At 55.4% G+C, this 19,444-nt stretch overlaps 2 protein-coding genes across 2 annotated transcripts; one reads left to right on the plus strand and one right to left on the minus strand.

Moving 5' to 3' along the window:
• Nucleotides 1-868: 868 nt before the first annotated feature.
• On the plus strand, nucleotides 869-11,485 carry CACFD1 (calcium channel flower domain containing 1). The gene is given in 6 exon segments (XM_075772055.1): nucleotides 869-1,066; nucleotides 5,927-5,967; nucleotides 5,969-6,000; nucleotides 6,415-6,540; nucleotides 6,686-6,793; nucleotides 7,239-11,485. Coding segments are annotated over 6 exon segments (525 nt in total). The 5' UTR covers nucleotides 869-942; the 3' UTR covers nucleotides 7,333-11,485.
• A 1,295-nt stretch (nucleotides 11,486-12,780) lies between these two features.
• Nucleotides 12,781-17,938, minus strand: SLC2A6 (solute carrier family 2 member 6). The gene is made up of 10 exons (XM_075772446.1): nucleotides 17,649-17,938; nucleotides 16,864-17,026; nucleotides 16,559-16,765; nucleotides 15,866-15,965; nucleotides 15,350-15,561; nucleotides 15,048-15,200; nucleotides 14,584-14,692; nucleotides 13,918-14,091; nucleotides 13,469-13,614; nucleotides 12,781-13,380 (listed from the first exon to the last, which is right to left on the minus strand). The coding sequence occupies exons 1-10, from the start codon at nucleotides 17,747-17,749 to the stop codon at nucleotides 13,225-13,227; spliced, it is 1,521 nt and encodes a 506-aa protein (XP_075628561.1). The 5' UTR covers nucleotides 17,750-17,938; the 3' UTR covers nucleotides 12,781-13,224.
• Nucleotides 17,939-19,444: the final 1,506 nt, after the last annotated feature.

The raw sequence follows: 19,444 nt of genomic DNA on the forward strand, positions 1-19,444 counted from the left end.
TGATGCAGGCACTGGGTCCTCTTTTCCTGTCTAACAGGAGATGTTAATGAAAAGACATCCTTTCCTTAATCCTTTTTTGTAACCTTTTAGCAGATGGGATCTGTCTTCCCACTCTGCTGTGGATCCCATGTCTCGCTGCTATTTATTGTTCCAGATCAACTGCGCAGAGTCCCTGGTCTGCAGCGATGGGCTCTGGGACCTGACCGTATGCTCTGGGTTCATTTCCAAATAATGCAGATATCTTTCAGAGAATTAAGGCTGTTTCCCTGTACCATTTGTTTGGATACCAACAGGTTGCCAGCTGGGACATCTCTGACTAGCAAAGTCCAGATCCCATTTTCTAGGGAGAAAACCCGATTCCGTTCAGATTAAGGGGAGCGTCGCCCTCTTACCTTGAGGGCAGAATTTTGTAACACTCTTAAACGCACGCTCAGGCAAAAATTCACGTTTCCCTTTCCTCTGAGCACACGCTGGTCACCTGGATAACAGCATCTAGTCATTTGGCCAGGGGAAGCGGGGCCCAGGGTTCCCGTGCGCCCCAGACCCTGGCGTGGAGTGCATGCCTGCTCGGCTGCTTATGAATATGTACACGACGGGCTCTGCCCACCAGGCTTTTAATGAGAGTGACATCAAAGCCCTGCCTGCTGGAGGAGGGGACCCACAATGCAATACGCAGGCAGACGTGGAGGCAGCTCCCACGGCTGCTGGCATCGCTGCTGCAGGCAGAGACCCTCCATTGTCAGCCCTGGGGGGGCCGCCGGGGGCCAGGCCCTGCATGGGGGCGCGGGGAGAGGCCCAGCAGCGGCAGGGCTGGGTTTAGGGGCTGTCTCCTGGGCTGGCTGGAGGGAGGGGTGTCACTGGGGGTGGGGGAGCATCCTGCGCTGCTGGGGCTCAGGCGGGGAGCGGGGTGCTGCCCCCTGACCCCCCAGGAGCAGGGGGGCCATGAGCGCTCAGGATGAGCAGTTCCAAGCAGCAGCCCCTGACCCAGCGGCTTCCTCCGCCGATGATGGCATGACCTGGTGGTACAGGTGGCTCTGCCGGATTGCCGGGGTCATCGGGGGCGTGTGTAAGTATCCCCTTCCCTCGCAGCCAAAGGGCCCCCTCGGCTCCGCTCGTGCATGTGACAGCGCGTGTCAGGGGTCGTGTTGGTGTGCGGGGGGGGCACGCCACGAAACAGCCATTTGGGGGTTACGGGTTTGTGTCTGCTCTGGACATCAGCCTGCTGCGTTTCGGGCAGAAGGAAGAGTCGTGGACATGCCTGAAGTGGGGTGGTTTACCTGGTACAACGAGGGATGTGCTGTGCGCTCGCTGAACTTGGGCACCTGGGAGAGGGACATCGTGGGGGGGATCTGCAAATCCTCGAGTTTCCTCTTGGATAAAGCACTGGCTGGAAGTGGCGGGAGCAGCAGCCGAGCCCCTGGTCCTGCGGGAGGGCTGCGGGCAGATAAACCAGATGGTGATTTTATTGAAGCACCAGGCTCGGGGTGCTCGGCAGGGTCGGGCGCGGGGCTGGGAGACGGGCCGTGGGATTTGGTCCATCCTGTTGGACTGTCAGGTGTTTGTACGTTCCTGCAACTTATTTTCTTTCCCCGTCTCGAATGTCGGAGCATGTTTCCCGTCACTCCTGCTGTTGATCACAGTGGGCCTGCCTGTATTTTTTTTGAAGGCGAATAACGGACTTGGTTTGTGTTGTGTGTTTTTAAGGGGTTTAGTCTTGGACGCAGAGAAGAAGGGAGCTGGTGTACAGCAAAGTGAGTTGGCTGCGCTCTGAATTACCTGCTGCCGAAAAAAATTTTCCCAGGGAAAGAGTCTCTGCAACTTTGCCAGAAATCAGCCTGTCCCGTAGCGCTGTTTTGCTACATTCTGTGGGGAGATTAATAGCTCTTAAAAGCAGGAGGGACTGTTATGACCGCTTAGTCTGATCTCCTGCAGAGCACAGGATGGAGAATTTCTTCTGCTTCAGGTCCGTGACTTCTAGTAAAACAAGAGTGTTTCTCAGCCAGTGCAGTCAGCCCTGATTTATCCCCTCGGCTGTGGCGTTTTGTCTGATCCCCCTCTCTCCCTGCCCCCATCCCATGCCGGCCTCTTGCCTCGGGACTCGACTGCACGAGCCCGCAGCGTTTTTGCAGCCGACCTGGTAGACCGTGGTATCGTTGGGCAGGTTCGTTCCAGCCCTTTTTTGGCTAGGCTGGTAAAAGATACACTGCTCTCCTCGTTTTATGTCTTAGGCGCTGAAATTCTGGAGGTGTGAAGAGATTTGGTAGGACTGCTCTCGTGGGGCAAAATGTCCTGGTCTCACCATGCTCTGCCTGCGGCCCCTGCGCTTCTGGTCCCGGCAGACGGCCAGGAGACCAGCTGGGATGCGTCTCCAGCGCAGGTCCCGGGGGGGGGGGTTCAGTGTAACGGCGTCTTTCCCACGGGCCGGGGCTGCAGTCGGAGCCTCGGCGCTTTTTACGTGGTTTTGGCCCGTGCGGAGCTCGGGGGATGCGGATGGAGGGTGACGAGCTGGAGAGCGCGGCTGTTGGGTGCCATTGGTGGCGTTGCCCACCTCGTGCTAGAGCCGCTCACGAGGGGCTTAAAAGCAGTGCAAGTCTTCGAAGAGGTTTTTCTTTTTCCTCTGCCTTCATGTTTCAAAGCAGCTGAATTATGCTTGGATTATTTCCCCAACCTTTTGTTCACAGCTCTGAGAACTCATGACTTGTTTTTAAAGGAAAGCTGAGAGTTTTACGTATTTGGGTGAGTCGCTTTTGGAAGAAGAGCCAGGCTCTTAACAGGATTGCGATGGTGTGGGGAGTCAGATGGTTTGCTCCGTAGCCCTGACCATTTCCCTTCCTGAGGTTTATCAGGCGGAGAACGAGGGAGCGTGAGACGCAGACACCTCTTACGAGCAGGGAAATGGGGGGCTGTGGGAAGAGACAACCCTCCAACGCCCCGTGCTAGTAATGACCCTCTCCAAAATGCTCCTTCAGCATCACCTTGCTGCAGGTGGACAGTTTGCAAAAGGGGTGATTAATAACACGGCAAGGCTGCTATTTTCAGAGCTTGCTATGACAGAACAGAAATAATTTATAAGGATTTTGAGCAAGTGGATTGTGGTCCTGCTACAGGGCTGGATTATTTCTTACAGAAGGAAAAATTCCCTGTAGAAAGGAAGAGAAACTTTGTTAGCGGAGGTGAGACTGGAGGACATCTACCACATGCAAACACCTGCAGCCCACAACGTGCTTAAGCCAGAAAGGGCCAGGGGCCGGAGCAGGAACAAGACAAATAAGGTTCTGGATCCGTTTCTGGCTTGGTGACCTTGGCCAAGTCCCTTCTCTCCCTTGTGTTCCTGTTTGTAAAAGGATGAGGAGAGTCTGTGGCTTTTGTAAAATGCTCTATGAGCAAAAATAGGCTTGTGTTGAGGACAGTGACCAGCTGCTTGAAATGAATAGAGCCTTTGTGGGGGGTTGCGTTCTCCCCCCCCCCATTTTAACTCCCAGTTATTTGTGCTTCCTCAGGGATTCAGGATGGGACAGCAGTTAAACAAATGGCAGAACTGTCTGTCTTCCATAGCTTGCGTGCCATTGAGCATTATCTGCATTTTGAACCTACTGCAGGGCCTCTGTTTTGCAAAAAGAAGTCCCTGGCTTGGCAGCTCCGTCCCCTTTTGGCTACCGAGGCTGGGGCCGATCCCGTCCCGGTGGGACAAGGAGGGACCAGGCTCTGTGGGATGCGCGGCTCTGCAAAGGAGACCGAAGGTCACCGAATCGTTATCTCTGTGGCTGTTGGCAGCCGTCACCAAGTGCAGCGTTCCTGCGATTATAAACCTTTGACTCCTTTCCCGCTGGTTGGTGCTCGTGCTGACGTAGGGCTCTGCTCAGCTCAGGCTTCCCGGGTCATTAGTCCGTTGGCAACCAGGGTGGTTGCTTAGCTGAGAGTCCTGCAGGGACGCTCAGCGCTCAGGGGTTGTTTTGGAGTGTTTGAAGACAAAACCAAACCAGAACTCTGACAAAACTAGATTTAAAAAAAAGAGTAATGGCAAAAACCTGCTTGAAAAAAATAACATTCTGCTTCCCCGGGTTTGTTCTGTGGCTGAGATCGGTTTTGTAGCGCTGTGAACTGTGTGGTCCGCTCGGCTTCGCCATGCTGTTAAACAAGGCAGGGTTCTGCCCCAGCCCCAGCTGTGTTTCGGGGATAGTCAAGTGGCAGCTGATTTTTGCTGTTCTGCTAATTATAAAGTGCCTGAAAGTCACTTAACATTATTTTCAGGAGCGTTCTGTCCTGGGTGAGAGCACATGTCACAAGCCTGTGGTGCTTCCCTGAGCTCCTCTCCCGTCAGCTCCCGGGTCTGCTGCTCATGGAAAAGAACTAGAAACCCCCACGTCGTGCCCAGGCTCTCCGTGCTGCCCGCTGCTCCCAGCCATCCTGCTTCCCATTGCTTTTCCAGCCCTCTAGCTGTTGCATGTGTGGCCGTGAGCAGGTCACCCCGCCCCAGTGCCTCAGTTTCCCCCTGGCAGCGTGGGGACACTGACGCTGCTCCCTTTGCAATGGGAGGATGAGAAGTGCCCTTGGAGCATGGCTGGTAACGCGTCCTCTGGCATTTCTCCTCTGTTGCCTGATCCTGTCCTTGCAGGATTCTCCGAAAGATTGTGGGTCCTGTGGAATGGTCCTAGGAAGCCTTTAGACACCACCTTGTTTGGTTGTTTCCTAAAACCAGGAGGTCACTTGCTTGTGAGATGACCTTAGATCGGTCCTGTCATAGGCCTGCAGCTCTGTTTCCCAGTTCGGTAAATAAGGATAACTATTTGTAAGGGAACTTTGAGGATTCAGCAGTGACCGCTTGACAGAAGCCTTGCAAACGCGTGCCAGGCTTTTGAAGGTCAGGGCTGGCTCGCAGCCGCTCTGCTCAGGGATCCCCTTGCAGACGTCTGAAATACCCAAACCCTGGCTGGTGACCTTCTCCGAGACAGACGCTGCTGCTCTTCATTGTGCCACTAACCATCCCCAAGACAGCCTTTAAGGGCTGCAGAATTTTAGCTGGAGTTTTGCAAGGTGGTGGTGTTCACTGCGGAACTCAGTCGGTGCCTCGCTGCCTCCCTGCCTGGGCTCGGGTTCCCGGGGTGGGCAGCGGCGGTTTTGTTGGTATCGATGGAGAAAAGGGCCGTATCAAGTGCCGGGAACGCTCTGCAAGTTTAATGAGGCAGGAAGGAGGTGCATCCAGCTTCAGCTTGGACACTGCTGCCTGGTTCCTCTCCTTGCGTTACAGTCAGGAGGGCTGGGGCTATTTTGGGCTCCGCTTTATCTAACATCCGCCTCCATTTGTATTAGCGGAGACCCAAACTTGGCTCTTTTGTGCCCGTCTCTAATGCAGAACCAGCAGTGTCTGGCAGAGACTGGGCTTCGCCTCTGCTTTATCATTTGCCCGTGTGCCTTGGTGCTGCAAGTCATGTTTTTGCTGAACTTGCCCTGTGCCTGCTGGGACCTCTTTGTTTGTCCCGGGACAAAGCAGTAATTCTTTAGCAAATAAAACCCAGGGTGCTGCATACCTGACTCCACGTAAAAGCAAATACTCCGTTGTTCTACGCAAGTGAAATAGTTTGTGCAAGTGTCACGCTGGGAAAGACATCAGGGCATTTGGAGAAAAAGGGTACCCGGCCGGAGAAGCTTGGAACAACGCCTTTCCCTGCATCCCGGGCTCCTGTTCAGGCCATCAGACCTTCCCACCCACCCTGCTGCGCTGGTCTGTACAGGCTGCTCTGCAGTGCCTAGAGGTGCCGGCCGAGGCAAGGGCTCTGCAAAACAAAATACAGGAGAGCAAAATCATGCTGGTGTGGCTGCAAGGTCCCGTTGCAGGGCAGAGCCGGGAGGGGAGGGCAGCCCTGCCTGCTGCCCCGTGGGTGCACTGCGTGGGTGCTGTGGTCACTGAAGCCTCTTTGCTTTCCAGCATGTGCCTTCGCTGGTCTCTGGAACTGTGTCACAATCAACCCCCCTGAACATCGCGGCCGGCGTGTGGATGATGTGAGCAGAGTTTCTTTTCTTTTTTCTGCTGGGAGGGAGGTTCGGTTCATTAGACAGCGCTGAGCAAGGGGCAGAGCTGCCCTGCTTGGGCAGTGGACGTGAGCGAAATGTCCGTCAGGCTCTGTGAATTGCCAGATCTTGTCCATCGGGTGGGTTGAGACGCTGGGTTTATTCTGTTTATATTCTTTCTTTACCCCTTTTTAGGTAGATACTGAGATACCCTTATCCAAGATAAGTCTGGGGCACTGGGGTTTGGGAATTACCGAGAAGCGGGGAGGGAGCGCAGTGAGGTCCAGCCCCGCCGTCCCCTTCTGCCTGCGTTTGGGCACGGGAACGGCTGGTCTCTGGGGGCCATCGCTGACCCTCGCTCTGGGCCATGCGGGCAGGATTAACTCTGGTTTGTTCTGTCTGGAGGCTCAACGCCTTCGTCCTGTTCCTGTGCGAAGCACCCTTCTGCTGCCAGTTTATCGAGTTTGCGAATGCCGTCTCTGCGAGGGCGGACAAGTTGCGGCCCTGGCAGAAAGCTGCTTTCTACTGCGGGTGAGGATGCTCCTGGGGTGTGTTGAGGTGGTGAAACCATCCCTGGAACCGTGTTGGGATGCATGTGGGCACGCCGTGATGGACGAGCATCCCTGCATCCCGTGGGGAGCGGAGCCTGGCTTTGAGGGCTGCCTCTCTCTTCCAGGATGGCCGTGTTCCCGGTCATGCTCAGCCTGACGCTGACCACGCTCTTTGGAAATGCCATTGCGTTTGCCACCGGGGTGCTTTACGGCCTGTCGGCACTCGGCAAAAAGTAAGAGAGATCTGTCTGCTTGTGGAGGGGAGGGAAGGGGAAGGTGGACCTCCAGCCCTCGCCCCCATCTGTCTCCCTAAGGCAATGCTTTCCTCTTGTACTAACCACGCTTTTGGGTATAAATGCTGCCGGAGAGCATCTCCCTGCCGTCATCTCAAAGCCCTGGGAGGGAAGGTCCTAGAAGTTCTGAGCTTTCCCTTGGGAGCTCAACCGAGGTTGCCCTGCGGGTCCCAGCCCTCCTCCTGCAGCCGTTGGAGAGATGGGCCCAGCTCTGGGGGGCTGAGCGGCTTTGGTGGGGTTGGAGAGGGCCAGCAAGTCTCATCTCGCTCCTGGCATCCCTCAGCACGAGAGGCCCTGGCCCTGATTGGACACCTCTGTGCCAGGCGCTGTGCCACCACGGTGGGCACCCGGAGCTCACGTCCCACGCTGTCCCTTCTCTCCGCAGGGGAGATGCCATTTCCTATGCCCGGATCCACCAGCAGCAGAAGCAAATGGATGAAGAGAAGCTCACGGGGGCCCTGGAGGGACAGGCTCTCTGAAGCACGTGAGCTCAGGGTAACCTCTCCTGGACACTGGGATGTTGGTGAAGATATAGAAACGCGCTCTGCCCTTCTCTCTGCCCTCTCTGTTACGCCACAATTTCCCTGGACGCTGCAGCAACTGGAAATCTCAGGGGCTGGGACGGGCTGTGCCCTCTTCTCACACCAGCAGCCAGACCTCAGCACGTTGGCCCCTCTCTCCTCCTCATCCCTCAACCACATATCTCACAGCCCCGCTATTTTTTAATTTTTAATTTATTTCGGCTTTTTGCTGCAGAGGTGCTGACTCTCTGAGTGCTGCTTTACAAGCCTGAGTAGGTAGCCTTTCCTTGGAATGACACCTGATAACGAGCCGAGGATGCATCCTCGTTTGGGAACCGCTGTCCAGCTGGGGTGAGGAGGGACAGAGCTGACGTGCTCTTGATGAGCTCCTTGCCTGTGCCAGGCTCACGGGAGTCAGGGAGCTGCTGGCCTCATGCCTGGGGGTACCCTGCCATTGCACGTTTTTAGTAACCCTCTCTGGTGCGGCCCTTCCCAGGTGTAATACGCTAATCCAGGGGTTAGCAATACATGGCGATGCTTAAGCTTGGTCTTCAGCCATTGAGTATATTGTAATACGGGTCCGGTTAGGCCGGGCGTCGGGGACATTGCTGCACGGGAAAGGACCTCCAGCAAAAAACCCGTATAAAGACAACAACCATCTCTGCAGAGGAGCTGGGGGAGATCCTGATACCACAAAGCACAGTCCCCTCTTCCTCTGGATACAGCTGCAGGCGATTATTGCAATTTACTTGAATTATAAGAATTAATTACTTTGTCTTAATAAGGGTACTTTTCTTAAGCTTCACTCTTTTACTGGGGAAGAAGGGAAATAAGGTTTGCTTTACCTCAGCTGAAAAAGGGTACTATTGCTTGAGCCAAGCGGGACGTTTTGCTGGTGTAAGGGTTACTGATGTGCAAAGAGCATCCTTCTCTCGTGAGCCTGGGACTCTGTTCTCTCTCACTCCCTGCATCCACTCCTGCTCCCGTGACCCATCCCTCCGCACAAGGGATGTGCTCTTTGCTTCTGTCGGTACAGCCTTTCTCTTTGGGCTCATGTTCTTTTTGCATCCGTCCTGGGCTGGTTTTGTATGGGAAGGTGGCGTATCCTTCCTTTGCAAACATAGAGAAGTCTGCACCATTTCCGTGTGGATAGCTGGGACGTCTTGTTTCCTTATTCCAGGCTCCGTCAGTGGTTTTCACATCCTATTTTCTGTTTGTTTTGTATCATGCAGAATGCTAAGTCCAGACCCCTCTCTTCTCATCGTGGTTTCTTCTGGGGGGGTTTAATTTATTTGATTTTACATGATTGCTTTTTGTTTTGATTAGGAAAAGGGGGAATAATTTATTACTAGTTATTTAAACATTTTGATGAGACTCCTTGTCTCTGGACATAAGAGAAAGGAGTGCTCTGTTTCGTGTCCTTCACAAGACTGCTTCATTTCATGGGGGGTGTCTCTGAACCCAGGGAGAGCCCTGGCTGCTGTAACTGGGATGCTGTACCTGGAATACCGTAAAATCCAATTTCAGCTTTCAGAGCGTTTCTCAGACTTTTGGAAGGCGTGCTGTCCTTTGACCTCTTTGTCATTTTCTGGGCCACTGGCTTGACAAAGTTTGTTTTCCCCCTCTTCTGGGAGAGAGAAGGGAGGAAAACCGGGCTGCGGCTGCTGGACTGGAGGTTTGTGCTCACTCGGCAGCCAAGGCAGGTAGCGGCTACGGCGAGCAGCGGCAGCGGGGACTGCAGCCTCTTCTCACTCCTCTGCCCTGGAGCTGAGCTCCCGCTGCCACCAACGCTTTTGAATCGCCGGGTACCAGAGGGGTTGCACCGCGGTCCGAGAAATGCCGCTGGAGGCTGACTGCTGTCTGTCAGACGAGTCTGTCCGCCCGCCGCTCTGCGGCTTCTGAGCAGTGTCGTGTTGGAAACTGTCTATATAACGTGGTACGGTGCGTAGTCACGCTAGCTGAACGACAGCAGAACGTCCCTGGCAGAGCCCGCGGGGAGCCGCTGCTGGAGCGGGAGGCTGGGTACGGACGTAGCGTTGCAGCGGGAGCAGAGCGGTCCCTGGGGATCGGGGGGCTAAGCTGTCGGCTAATGTCGGTTGTTGTTGCTTCAGTGGAGTTCAGGGAGGTGTGAGGATTTACAGCGGGCAGGAACACGGCTTGGGTTTATTTGCCCTTGCAGCTGGATGCTGGGTAGCCACTTTGTGCTAAGCCCCTTTCCCCCCAGGCCTCTGAACCGCGATTGCTCCGACACCAGCTTGTCTGGGACGCAGAACAGGCACCGCCAGCCCAGATGCAGCTTGTTTCAATACCGGCTGTGCCATCTCGCAGCCCCCGGCTCTGGGCTGAGCCCTCTTGCTGCGTGCAATACAGGGGGGCACCGGCCTTCCTCGGGGCGTGCGTGCAGGGACCGCAGCCTCCTGCGTGGGTCACGCTGCCTGCGGTTGTGGGTGCTGCAGGAGGAATACGCTGCAGCCCACGGGATTCTTCGGTGCTAAGAGCCTCTCTGCTCTTCAAGCCAGCCGTGTCCCTGTGCAGCACCTTTACTGGGTGGTTCAAGTGCAGAGTCCTGCCTAGCAAACAGGACATCTTTGTTTTCAGGGGGTTTTGGGGAAGTTAAGTAGTGTTTAGTAGAGGAATGGTGCAGACGGATGCACGTAGCTACGAGCATGTCTTTGGTAGTGACTGCTTTGCTCTGTGAGTAGTTCTACAGTAGCTTTAGTGTCAGGAGGTGAAAGGCAAAGCAGAGGCGATGATAGAGTAACGCTTGCAGGCTGGTCTACACCCGCAGTGATGAACCACAGAACTGGTAGGACCCTCGCTGGCTTCATCTGATTGCTGCTGGTCCATGGCACTGGGACAGTCCTGGGGCTGGCACAGGCAGATGCTGCTCCAGGTCACCTGGAGGGCTCATTGGCACGGACGGGTCCACTCTGCTCCCCTGGCACCAAGGGCAGAAGCCCTTTGGGTGCCAGCAGTCCTGTCGTGCTGTGGTTTGCAGCAGTCAGGTCTGACGCTGGGGCCAAGGCAAGCGAACAGTCTGCATCAGCTCTGCCACCGTTAGCAGGTTGCAAACCTCAGCTCTGAGCTCGACGCTTTCGTTGAAAATGGGTCTCAGGGACTGTTCTGTGAGATGAGCTGGAGCCTTTGGCCACGGTGCTTAAAGACACCGGGTTTGTCCAGTGTCGCTGTGCCTGCCGCAACAGGAGGGGTCTCAGATCTGTGCTCCAGAAGTGCTGGTGCCTGCAGGTGTGCAACCGGAGTGGAAGCTGTTGGGAATTTCGGGCTGTCTGTGATGCAGCTGAAACCAAGCCAGACGCTGCCATCGTTTGCAGGACGTGCCTGGCAAAGTGTGCATGCAGGGCCGGCAGCGCCCGTGGCTGTCAGGAGTTGTAGTGACAGTTAGTGGATGGTCTCACCTCGGTGTGGGCAAGAGACTGTTTTTTGTGGAGATAGAAAGGACCTTTAGAGTAGTAGCATCACAGTAGTTAATATGCCCATTCACAGTGCATGGTGGTCATTAATTGTGTTTAGAGGCACCATCAGGGTGCGTGGAGCTGCGTAAGGATAACTGAAGTTAAAAGCCCTGCTCTAGAGATTTTACAGGCTCAACCCAACCCCCGCTGACGGTGTCCAGGCTGGATGGCTAATCCATGGGGTCTCTGTGGAAGAGGTTCTGCTTGCCAGGTCTTGGAAAGGACCATCTTGGGAGATGATGGGACAGAAATTTTGTTACATGAGAACTCAAGAGCGGGTGATGCATTGACTACAGTGAGTTGTTGATGAGTGTGGAAAGACACCCAGGTACTGGCAGCATAAGTGCGCTTAGTGATGGACTGTTACACCATTCACCACGTGAGCTGTGCGCTTCTTACCCACGTGCATTTATACAGCGTGCAACTCTTCCCTGCCCCATTCAGTCATGAGGCTGACAGCACTTGTGCATGTTAGCTCCACTGTCCCCTGGGGTTGTCCATTGGGCGTGAAGCGAAGAGCAGAACCTCGCTTTCTGCTGCGTACCCAGACCTCGCTGGTCTGGGCAGGAGCTGATTTTGTAACACCAATTGATTCTCTGTGTGTGCAGTGAATAAAAAGACCATTCTACCTCTGGAAAGAGCCACTGTGATTTCTCAGACTCTACATGTTGTAGCAAAACCCCTCAGACTTTCTATATGGAAGACAGGAGGTCACTCAGAAAATATTTCTCCAATGAGGTTCTCGCAGGACCTGAAGAGTCCAACCTCATTTCATATTTGGGCATTGCCTCCTTAGGCTGAGTGCTGAGAAGCTCAATTCATCTTTGTCATTTTTTTTTTCCTCAGGAAAAAAACATCCACTGTCTTCAGGGAAAGGTTTCACTGAAGCGAAGGTATCAAGACCTGGTCCATAGCCATGTGAGAAAGAGAATGCTCTAGCACAGGGCTGCCAGAGATCCTGATCTTCAGAAGGTCAGTGGAAACCAGAGGCTCTTGAGACCTCTTGTAATCAGGCCATGCTTAGAAACAGTCATATTCCACCCAGGGCTGAACATCTTTCTGGAAATGGGTCTCAGCTGCAAAGGTTAGGTCTAGTACTGAATTTTCTCTGTGGTTTTGATTTTTGGCCCATCTCTCTCCCTCTGTCCCAGGCTGCTTTAAATTAATCCTCCGATAAAGCACGTGTTCTATTAGGTGATTTCTCTCATCTCCTGCTGCGTTTCAGGAGGTTGGAGAAATGCTTGGGCAAAGCATCTCCCTGCTCAGCCTCTGCTGTTCTGCCCTTTTGGGAGGAATTAAGTTGGATGTGATACTCAGTAAGACCTTTCATTCCTTGCAGCCATAACCACCTCCTGCAGCTGTGTTTTACTTAGAGTTAGGCTCTAAAAAAATAAAAAAATAATACAAAAAAGAGTTCTTAATCTTGCAGGACACACAGGAAAGGGGTAAGAGCAATTTGCTACTAACTATGCAGTTGAAATCTCAAAGTGATGGAGGTGGAAGCTCCACACACAACCGTGATGGAGGCGCATCCACCTTCTTCTTTGCCTATGAGTAAAGGCCTGGGATGGGAAGGACCCCTCCCAGCATGAAGTATTGTCAGTACCTACTGTGTCTTTCCTTCAGCGAATCACTTGCACTACAGCTGAATGTTCGTCTGTTCCTGTTCTTTGTTTTGTCCTGGATTCTTTTTGTGAACTGTATTTGGTCTTGTTCATTAGGCTTCTAGTGTAATGTGTGTTTTTAGAGCAATAAAACGTGGCAGCTTTTTATACAAAATATCTGGCTCTGCCTCTTTCAAAGTCCTTGAGTACATGAGGCTCATCTGGGAGGCTGCAGGCTGCAGTGGTCCCCTTGTCACAATCCTGGTCTGCCTCTCCCATCCCACCCACCTGCAGTTCCCTTCTCAGCAAATCAAGGCAGCGTCTTGCAGTTGAAGGCAAAACTGGTTTATTCTTGCAACTACATGATGAACTTTTGCCAAAACTGCTACAGCTGTTAACTCTGTTCCAGCCAAACCCTGGGGCTCTTGGGCTGCTTTGGTGGCTGCTGAGCAAAGGGTGTGCGTGGTCTCTTGTCCACAGCCACGTGTTCTGTTTTCCAGGACATCTTTATCTCCAGCCTGGCACTGGTTACCTGGTCCCATACCTCAGGTTGAAATGTTGCCCAGAGAGCAACAGGTAGTGTTGAATGACAGGAAGAGAAGGTAAAGTTCCAGTTGGCAACTTCTACATCCAAAGCAAGATGGTCGTTGCCGCCCGTTCCTCTCCCATTGCCTTTGCAGAGAGCTCCAGCTTCCACCTCCAGCAGCACAACCATTTTCTTTGCCCTTGAGCATGTGGACTGGTGGCCCAGCATGGCTGGCAGATGGCAGCTCCTACCTCATGAATGACCTCCGGCCAGTCCTGAAGAAGGCCTCGATCTGTTCCAGGGACCTGCCTTTGGTTTCTGGAACGCAGCAGCCTGTGAATAAGATGTTCCCGGCACAGATGACAGCAAAGAATAGGAAGGGCACCTCGAGGCCAAAGGCATCCTGGAAAGCGGAACAGAAAGTAGACATGAGCTGGTGTAGAGAGGGTCTTATGAGGGGCTGCTGGACAGCCTCCTGGGGCAGTACCCACCACAACACGGAGGAAGAACTGGGTCAAGGTGAAGGCTGTCAGCCAGCTCACGACGACACAGAGGCCTGAGGCCACCCCCCGGGCTTTCAGAGGGAGGATCTCAGACATCAGCAACCAAGTGATGGGGCCCCAGCCCATGGCATAACCTGCAGTGGAGGATGGGTAAGGTGAGGCTGTTGAGGCTTCAAAACCCACTGGTGAGTGCAGAACAGCCCTGTGCAATCCTGCCCTGCTCCCACATCAATCGTTATTCCCCCCATTCGTGATCTGTCAGTCCTCAAAGTGACTTCAGGTGCCATCTTTCTTGGTCTTCCAGGGATATCTGCCTGCCTTCCAACTCCAAGCCCAAATGTTGCTCTGGATCACCCTGCCTTGGATGAGAATTGTCCCCACCAGGCTGGTACCCAGCCCTGTGCTGTGGGTCCTGGGCTCTCGCTCTCTGCACCTACCCATTATGAAGAACATGGTTGCCAGGAGGGGGATGAGGGTGATGTAGTTGGTCGGCTCAGCAGGAAGGTTGGCAGAGCTCACCAGGGTCTTGTTGGCAATGGTTCCATTCTGAGAAGGTGGCATGAAGTGGATATAGAGCCCCATGGTCAGGTTGGAGACCAACATGACACCAGCTGTGGAGAGATGCAACAGCATAGTGAGACCGATGGGTGAGTGATCCCCTCTATGCCAAGGGCCGAGGCTCCTGGGAGCACCTCTGCTCAGGAGAGGAGCTATGGACACAAACTGGAACACAGGAAGTTCCATCTGAACATGAGGAAAAACTTCTTCACTTTAATGGTGACCAAGCACTGGAACAGGCTGCCCAGAGAGGTTGTGGAGTCTCCTTCTCTGGAGAGATTCAAAACCCACCTGGACACCATCCTGTGCAACCTGCTCTGGGTGATCCTGCTCTAGCAGGGGGGTTGGACTAGATGATCTCCAGAGGTCCCTTCCAACCCCTACCAATCTGTGAATGTGTGAGCTGACCACCACCAAAGGAAAGACACCTCTCTCACTTCCTGCCCGAGTCCTGTATGGCTGAAGTTTCCACTCTTGCATGTTTGCAGAGCTCCTGGAATTCCCTAAATAAGAGCTTCCCTTGCACAACAGTGGCAGAAACATACCCGATACAAAGAGAAGAATCTTCCTCCCAGCTTTATCCATCGACACAGCAGCAACCGCCACTGAGAACAGACGTACCAAGCCAACAAGAGCTGCATCGTACTCTGGTTTCTGCAACAGCAAAAGCAGTGGGGAAGCTGAGATAGGGGACCCAGGGAAAGGGCAGGTTCCTACACGTGTTGCCTTGACTCTGGCTGATGCCTTTGTCAAAACTATCCTCCTATAATAAGAGACCAGAGAAGGAGAGCCTGAAGCTCAGAGGAGGAGAACAGGGAGAGAGCGGGGCCAGTCCTGCTCCCCATCCTCATGCAGACTTTTGCAGGGCAGGTGCTTGGCAATTGCTGCCAACCAGGTGCTTTAAAAAAGGCTTCAAAGTTGGGGCCTTAGGGCTGCAGGGGAGTTGGAGCATCGGGCAGCCGTCACTGGAGACGGAGCAGTCCGAACACGGGCTGAACCAAGGGCTCACCAGGATGACAGATGTTTTCTTGAATATTGACTGCAGGTACACGAGGACGCAGGTGACACCGGAGAGCTGCTGCAGGAATCTCATCCCCACTGCAATCAGGATGGGCTTGTAAATGAAGGGGTCCTTGATCTCAGCACAGGAAATCCGCTGGCTCTGGAGTGGACAAAGCCAGAAAGCCTGGGTGTTACCACCTCTGGGCTGCACTGCGGCACCCAGAAGATGGCTCAGGAGTTGCCCAAAGGAGAATGGATTTTGCAGTTTTCACGTTACATCTGTCCCGTGATGGAGGTGAACCTCCTCACCTGCTTCCTCACGCTGTCCTTGATCTGCTCATATTCCCTGGCATAGTCCGTGTCCTTGCCCCGCAGCCAGCACAGCGACCTCAGGGCCTCATCATCCTTCCCCTGGGAGACCAGGAACCGGGGCGAGTTGGGCATGAAGCAGAGCAGGACGATCATCGTGAGCACGGGCACCTCCCCTGCGACAGCCAGCCAGCGCCAGTCCAGGACCAGCCCTGCCGGGGCAGCACGGTTAGGGGGGAGTCCTAACCCATGGGCACCCCAGCAGCAGAGATTTAATAAATTCAGGGGGGACAAAAAATAATCCCCAAAACTGGAAGGATATTTTCCATGTTTTTCAACAGCATTTTCAGCTGGGAAATTGCAGCAAGATTCCCCCACATCTTAGAGGATCCAGCAAGATCCTGCAGCAACCAGGCGTGCGCTGGCAGGAGATGCACACGCAGTTCCTCACGTGCTGCCCTTCAGCCCTGATGAAACCTTGGCAGGACCCAGGTCTCCGAACCCCAAAATACTTGCCGAGCACGTAGAGGATGAGGGAGCCCAGGACTGCCATGATCTGAGGACAAGCGCCCAGCATGCCTCTGACCCCAGGGTGGGAGATCTCCGAGATGTAGACCTGGAGCAGGAGAACACACGCTTAACGGAGCTGCAATAGACAGCCATCACCACCAAAACCTGTCACCTCACAGCCATCCACTGTGGCCAGGGGGAACCCAGACTGCTGGGCAGCTGCCCTCTCGGGGTGGAAACCTGACCGGTCCAGGGGCAGGAGCTGGTCCTGGCTGGGGGAGAGGACAGCCTTGCAGGCATCGCTGCTTCCCTCCCTTGCCCTGGCATGGGAGGAGTGCTCCAGCAGCACGCTTAGGCTCCCATTGCTGGGGACATGCCCCGGGTTACTCAATTCTTGCCTTCTCCTCTTCACGCAACATGAGGTTGGTGTTGGTTAAACATGGGAGGAAATAACTGCCGGGAGGAACAGGGCAGGGATGGAGGACCTGCCTTCCCTTTTCTGTGGGCAAGAAAGTCCAGCACTGTGGAGGCAGCTCGGGCTGGCTGTGCCAGGGCCGCTAGCCCAGTGCGCCCTCCCCATCCCCAATCGCCGCAGCCCTGGAGCTCTGCTGATGCCTCCAAAGAGCGGTGGGGAGCACCAGGCTCAGCTACGGCACCGCCGTGCAAATCCCCGGCAAACTCCCTCCCATGGCACGTTACTGGGATGGAGGCAGACGTCACGCCGCCCGCGTAGCCCGTCAGCACGCGGCCCAGCAGCAGCATCCCGATCCCCTGGGCACCGGCCATCAGCGCGTATCCCACGGCGGAGGGCAGCGCCGAGAACATGATGCTCAGCTTGCGGCCCAGGCGGTCATTGAGGACCATGGCGCTGAGCCCTCCCGCCGCCGCTCCCAGCGTGAACACTGACTGTGGGGAGACACGGAGAGGGGCTTCGGTGGGTCCGGGGTCTCCCCACACACCCACCGGCTCTGCCCACCCCCGGCAGGGACAACCCCGTTCCTCACCCCGAACCAGGATGCGGTGTGCTGGTCCAGGCGCAGGGCTGGGCTGGGCTGAGCCTCCAGGGCAGGGATGACGGGCGAGGGGTAAACCAGGGCGAAGCCAAAATTGAAGTTGCCCAGGACAGCAGCAAACACAGCCAGGTAGAGCCGCTTGTTGTGGAGGCTCCTGCGGGAGGGACGGCGAGAAGGACGTGTTGGGTGCCCTTATCGCACCCGGCAGAAGCTTTAACGCTGTTTTGCGGCTTCCCCCAGCCTTCGCTGGGGTTCTCGTGACACCCGTGAAGGGATTTTCCTGGGGAATGGCCCAGCGCAGCCCCAGGCTGGGGGTTTCTCAGAGCGGAGCAGCAGCCACTCCTGATGTGTAGCAGGGGCCGAAAGCCCATACCCCACCCCCCGGGCACCGCCGATGCTTTCCTCCGCGCCGGGCGGTTTTCAGTAGGTTCAACAAAGTGAGAAAAGCAGAAGCTGCAGCTGGGTGCACCACAGACCCAGCCGGCTCGTCCCGGCAGGGCAGCGAGGGGGTTCCTTTCAAGGCCCCTGTACCCCCCAGCAGGACCTTATGCCCCCACGAGAGTCAGGTGCCCAAAAGCACACACACCCGCAGCTCTCCCAGGCAGGCTCATCCAGCACCGCTCACCCTGAGCAGGATGAGACCCCATCTCAAGACAATTCAGGAATGATGGCAGCATGAAGCAGCTCTTCCACCAGCTCCCCCCAGCCCAGTGCTCTCAGGACGGGGGGCACAGCCCGCCCCGCAGCCAGCCCCACGGCCCCAGCCCGGCCCTTACCGCAGGTACTCCTTGTCGAGCCTCTTGACAGCGCTCGTGGGGAAGGTCCGATACGAGGAGCTCATCTTCCTCACGAGGGGCTCCCGTGCGCTCGGCTCCATGGCAGCGCTGTGGCCGGTGCCCGTCGTGGTGCGGGTGCCACTTCGCTGGGGGCCGGATGCTCAGGGCTGCCTCCGGGAACGGGGAGGAAGAGGCAGCTGAAAGCGAAAGGGGAGAGGCTGCCCGGTGTTGCCTAATCAGAGAAATCTGTGTCTCGTGGGCTCGCGCCTGGCTGGCCTCTGGGGAGGAAACTGGGGGGGCCGGAAAACCAGCCGGCAAAGAGCCCTGGGAAAATGATGGTGCTCTGCAGCCTTCATCCCACGCCCAACCAGCCTCTGTCCCTCCCAGACCCCATCGACACCAAACCCCGTCGCTGCAGCAGCACTTACGGGGACGACCTGTGCAAAACTGTTTCCACCAGCAGAAACACCCCTTTGCTAGGGCCACATCTGTCCCCTTGAGGGACCGGTACCAGTTAGACTGGCCAAACGCGGCTTCTTTTTACAAGGGTAAATTGCATCCGTGTGAGCCTCCGCAGCCACCCTGGGCAAAGGTTTTCAGCACAGACCAGAGCTGAGGGAGAGGAAGGAGAGGAAACGAGAGGGAGGTGAACACAGAGAGGGCACAGGGAGCAGGTGATGAGGATGAAGAGCGCTGATGAGGATGGAAAAGGGGAGGGTGGCATCTCTGCTGCATTGGGTGCAGCTGCCGGGGTCCCTGGGTTGCCCATGGGTGCCTTTCCTCCCTTGCCCTGATCCCCCCAACCCTGCGGGGCTCAGCGGGCAGCATTGTGCTGGGGCACCTGCAGGTCCTGGGGGGCTGCAAGGTCCCAAGTCATCCTTTAGGAAAGAGGGGGACATCCCTACTGGCTTTGCATTTGGATTTAATGAGCAAAAGATGTCTTTCCCTAAACTACTGTAGCGCTCCTCTTGTTTCCATTATTCACCTTAGCCCTGGTGCTTTTGGGACCACCTGGATGGTTTCTGCACCCCCAAGCCTGCCGGGGAGCCCCAGTGACACTTTGGTGTCAGCCAGGACTCACTACGCTCTTCCCTCTGTCCAGTCTTGTTCCCCTTCTGCAACCACCAAGCGCCGCATTTAGTGTCTGATCGATGCTGGGGATTTACAGCTGACTCAGCCACTCGGGGCTGTGATTTCCCTGTGGGAAGAAAGGTCATGGAGCAAGGGGATGTCAGAGCTGCAGGCCAACTCATCCAAAAACTTTCCAGTGTCACATTGGTCCAACCAGCGATGACACAACAGCCTCCAGCTGACCTGGAGCTGGTCCCTGCACCCTGGGCACCACCCCCCATCAGCAAACGCCATCAGTCACCTCCCTCGGATGCATTTGGCTCGGTGCGTCTGGGCTAGCAGCGCCTGTTTGCTCCCACGGTGGCAATGCTCTGTGCAAGGTCATGGGGCGGTGGGGGCCGGGATGCGTTGCTGCTGGTTGCATCTTGCAGACCAAGGAAAACCTGCAAATGAGTGGCCTTAGGGAGTCTGAAGAGGAAGGATGCTGCAAATTCATGCTGTGAATTTGCAGCATCCTTCCTCTTCAGACTCCCTAAGGCCTCTCATTGAGAAAGTTATCCTTTATCTCCTCTGCCCCTCCCAGGCCTCCGCTTTTTCCCAAAACCAGCTATCCTGAGTCTCTCCAATGCAATATTTGCCATGTTCCACCCCAAAGCAGCTGCCTTTCACCCCTACGAGTTAAAAAAAAGGGGCCCCCAGCGTAAGATGCTGTAGCAGAGGGTGGA

The sequence above is a fragment of the Balearica regulorum genome, chromosome 20 (genome assembly GCF_011004875.1).
Source record: "Balearica regulorum gibbericeps isolate bBalReg1 chromosome 20, bBalReg1.pri, whole genome shotgun sequence".
Taxonomy (NCBI): Eukaryota; Metazoa; Chordata; class Aves; order Gruiformes; family Gruidae; genus Balearica; species Balearica regulorum.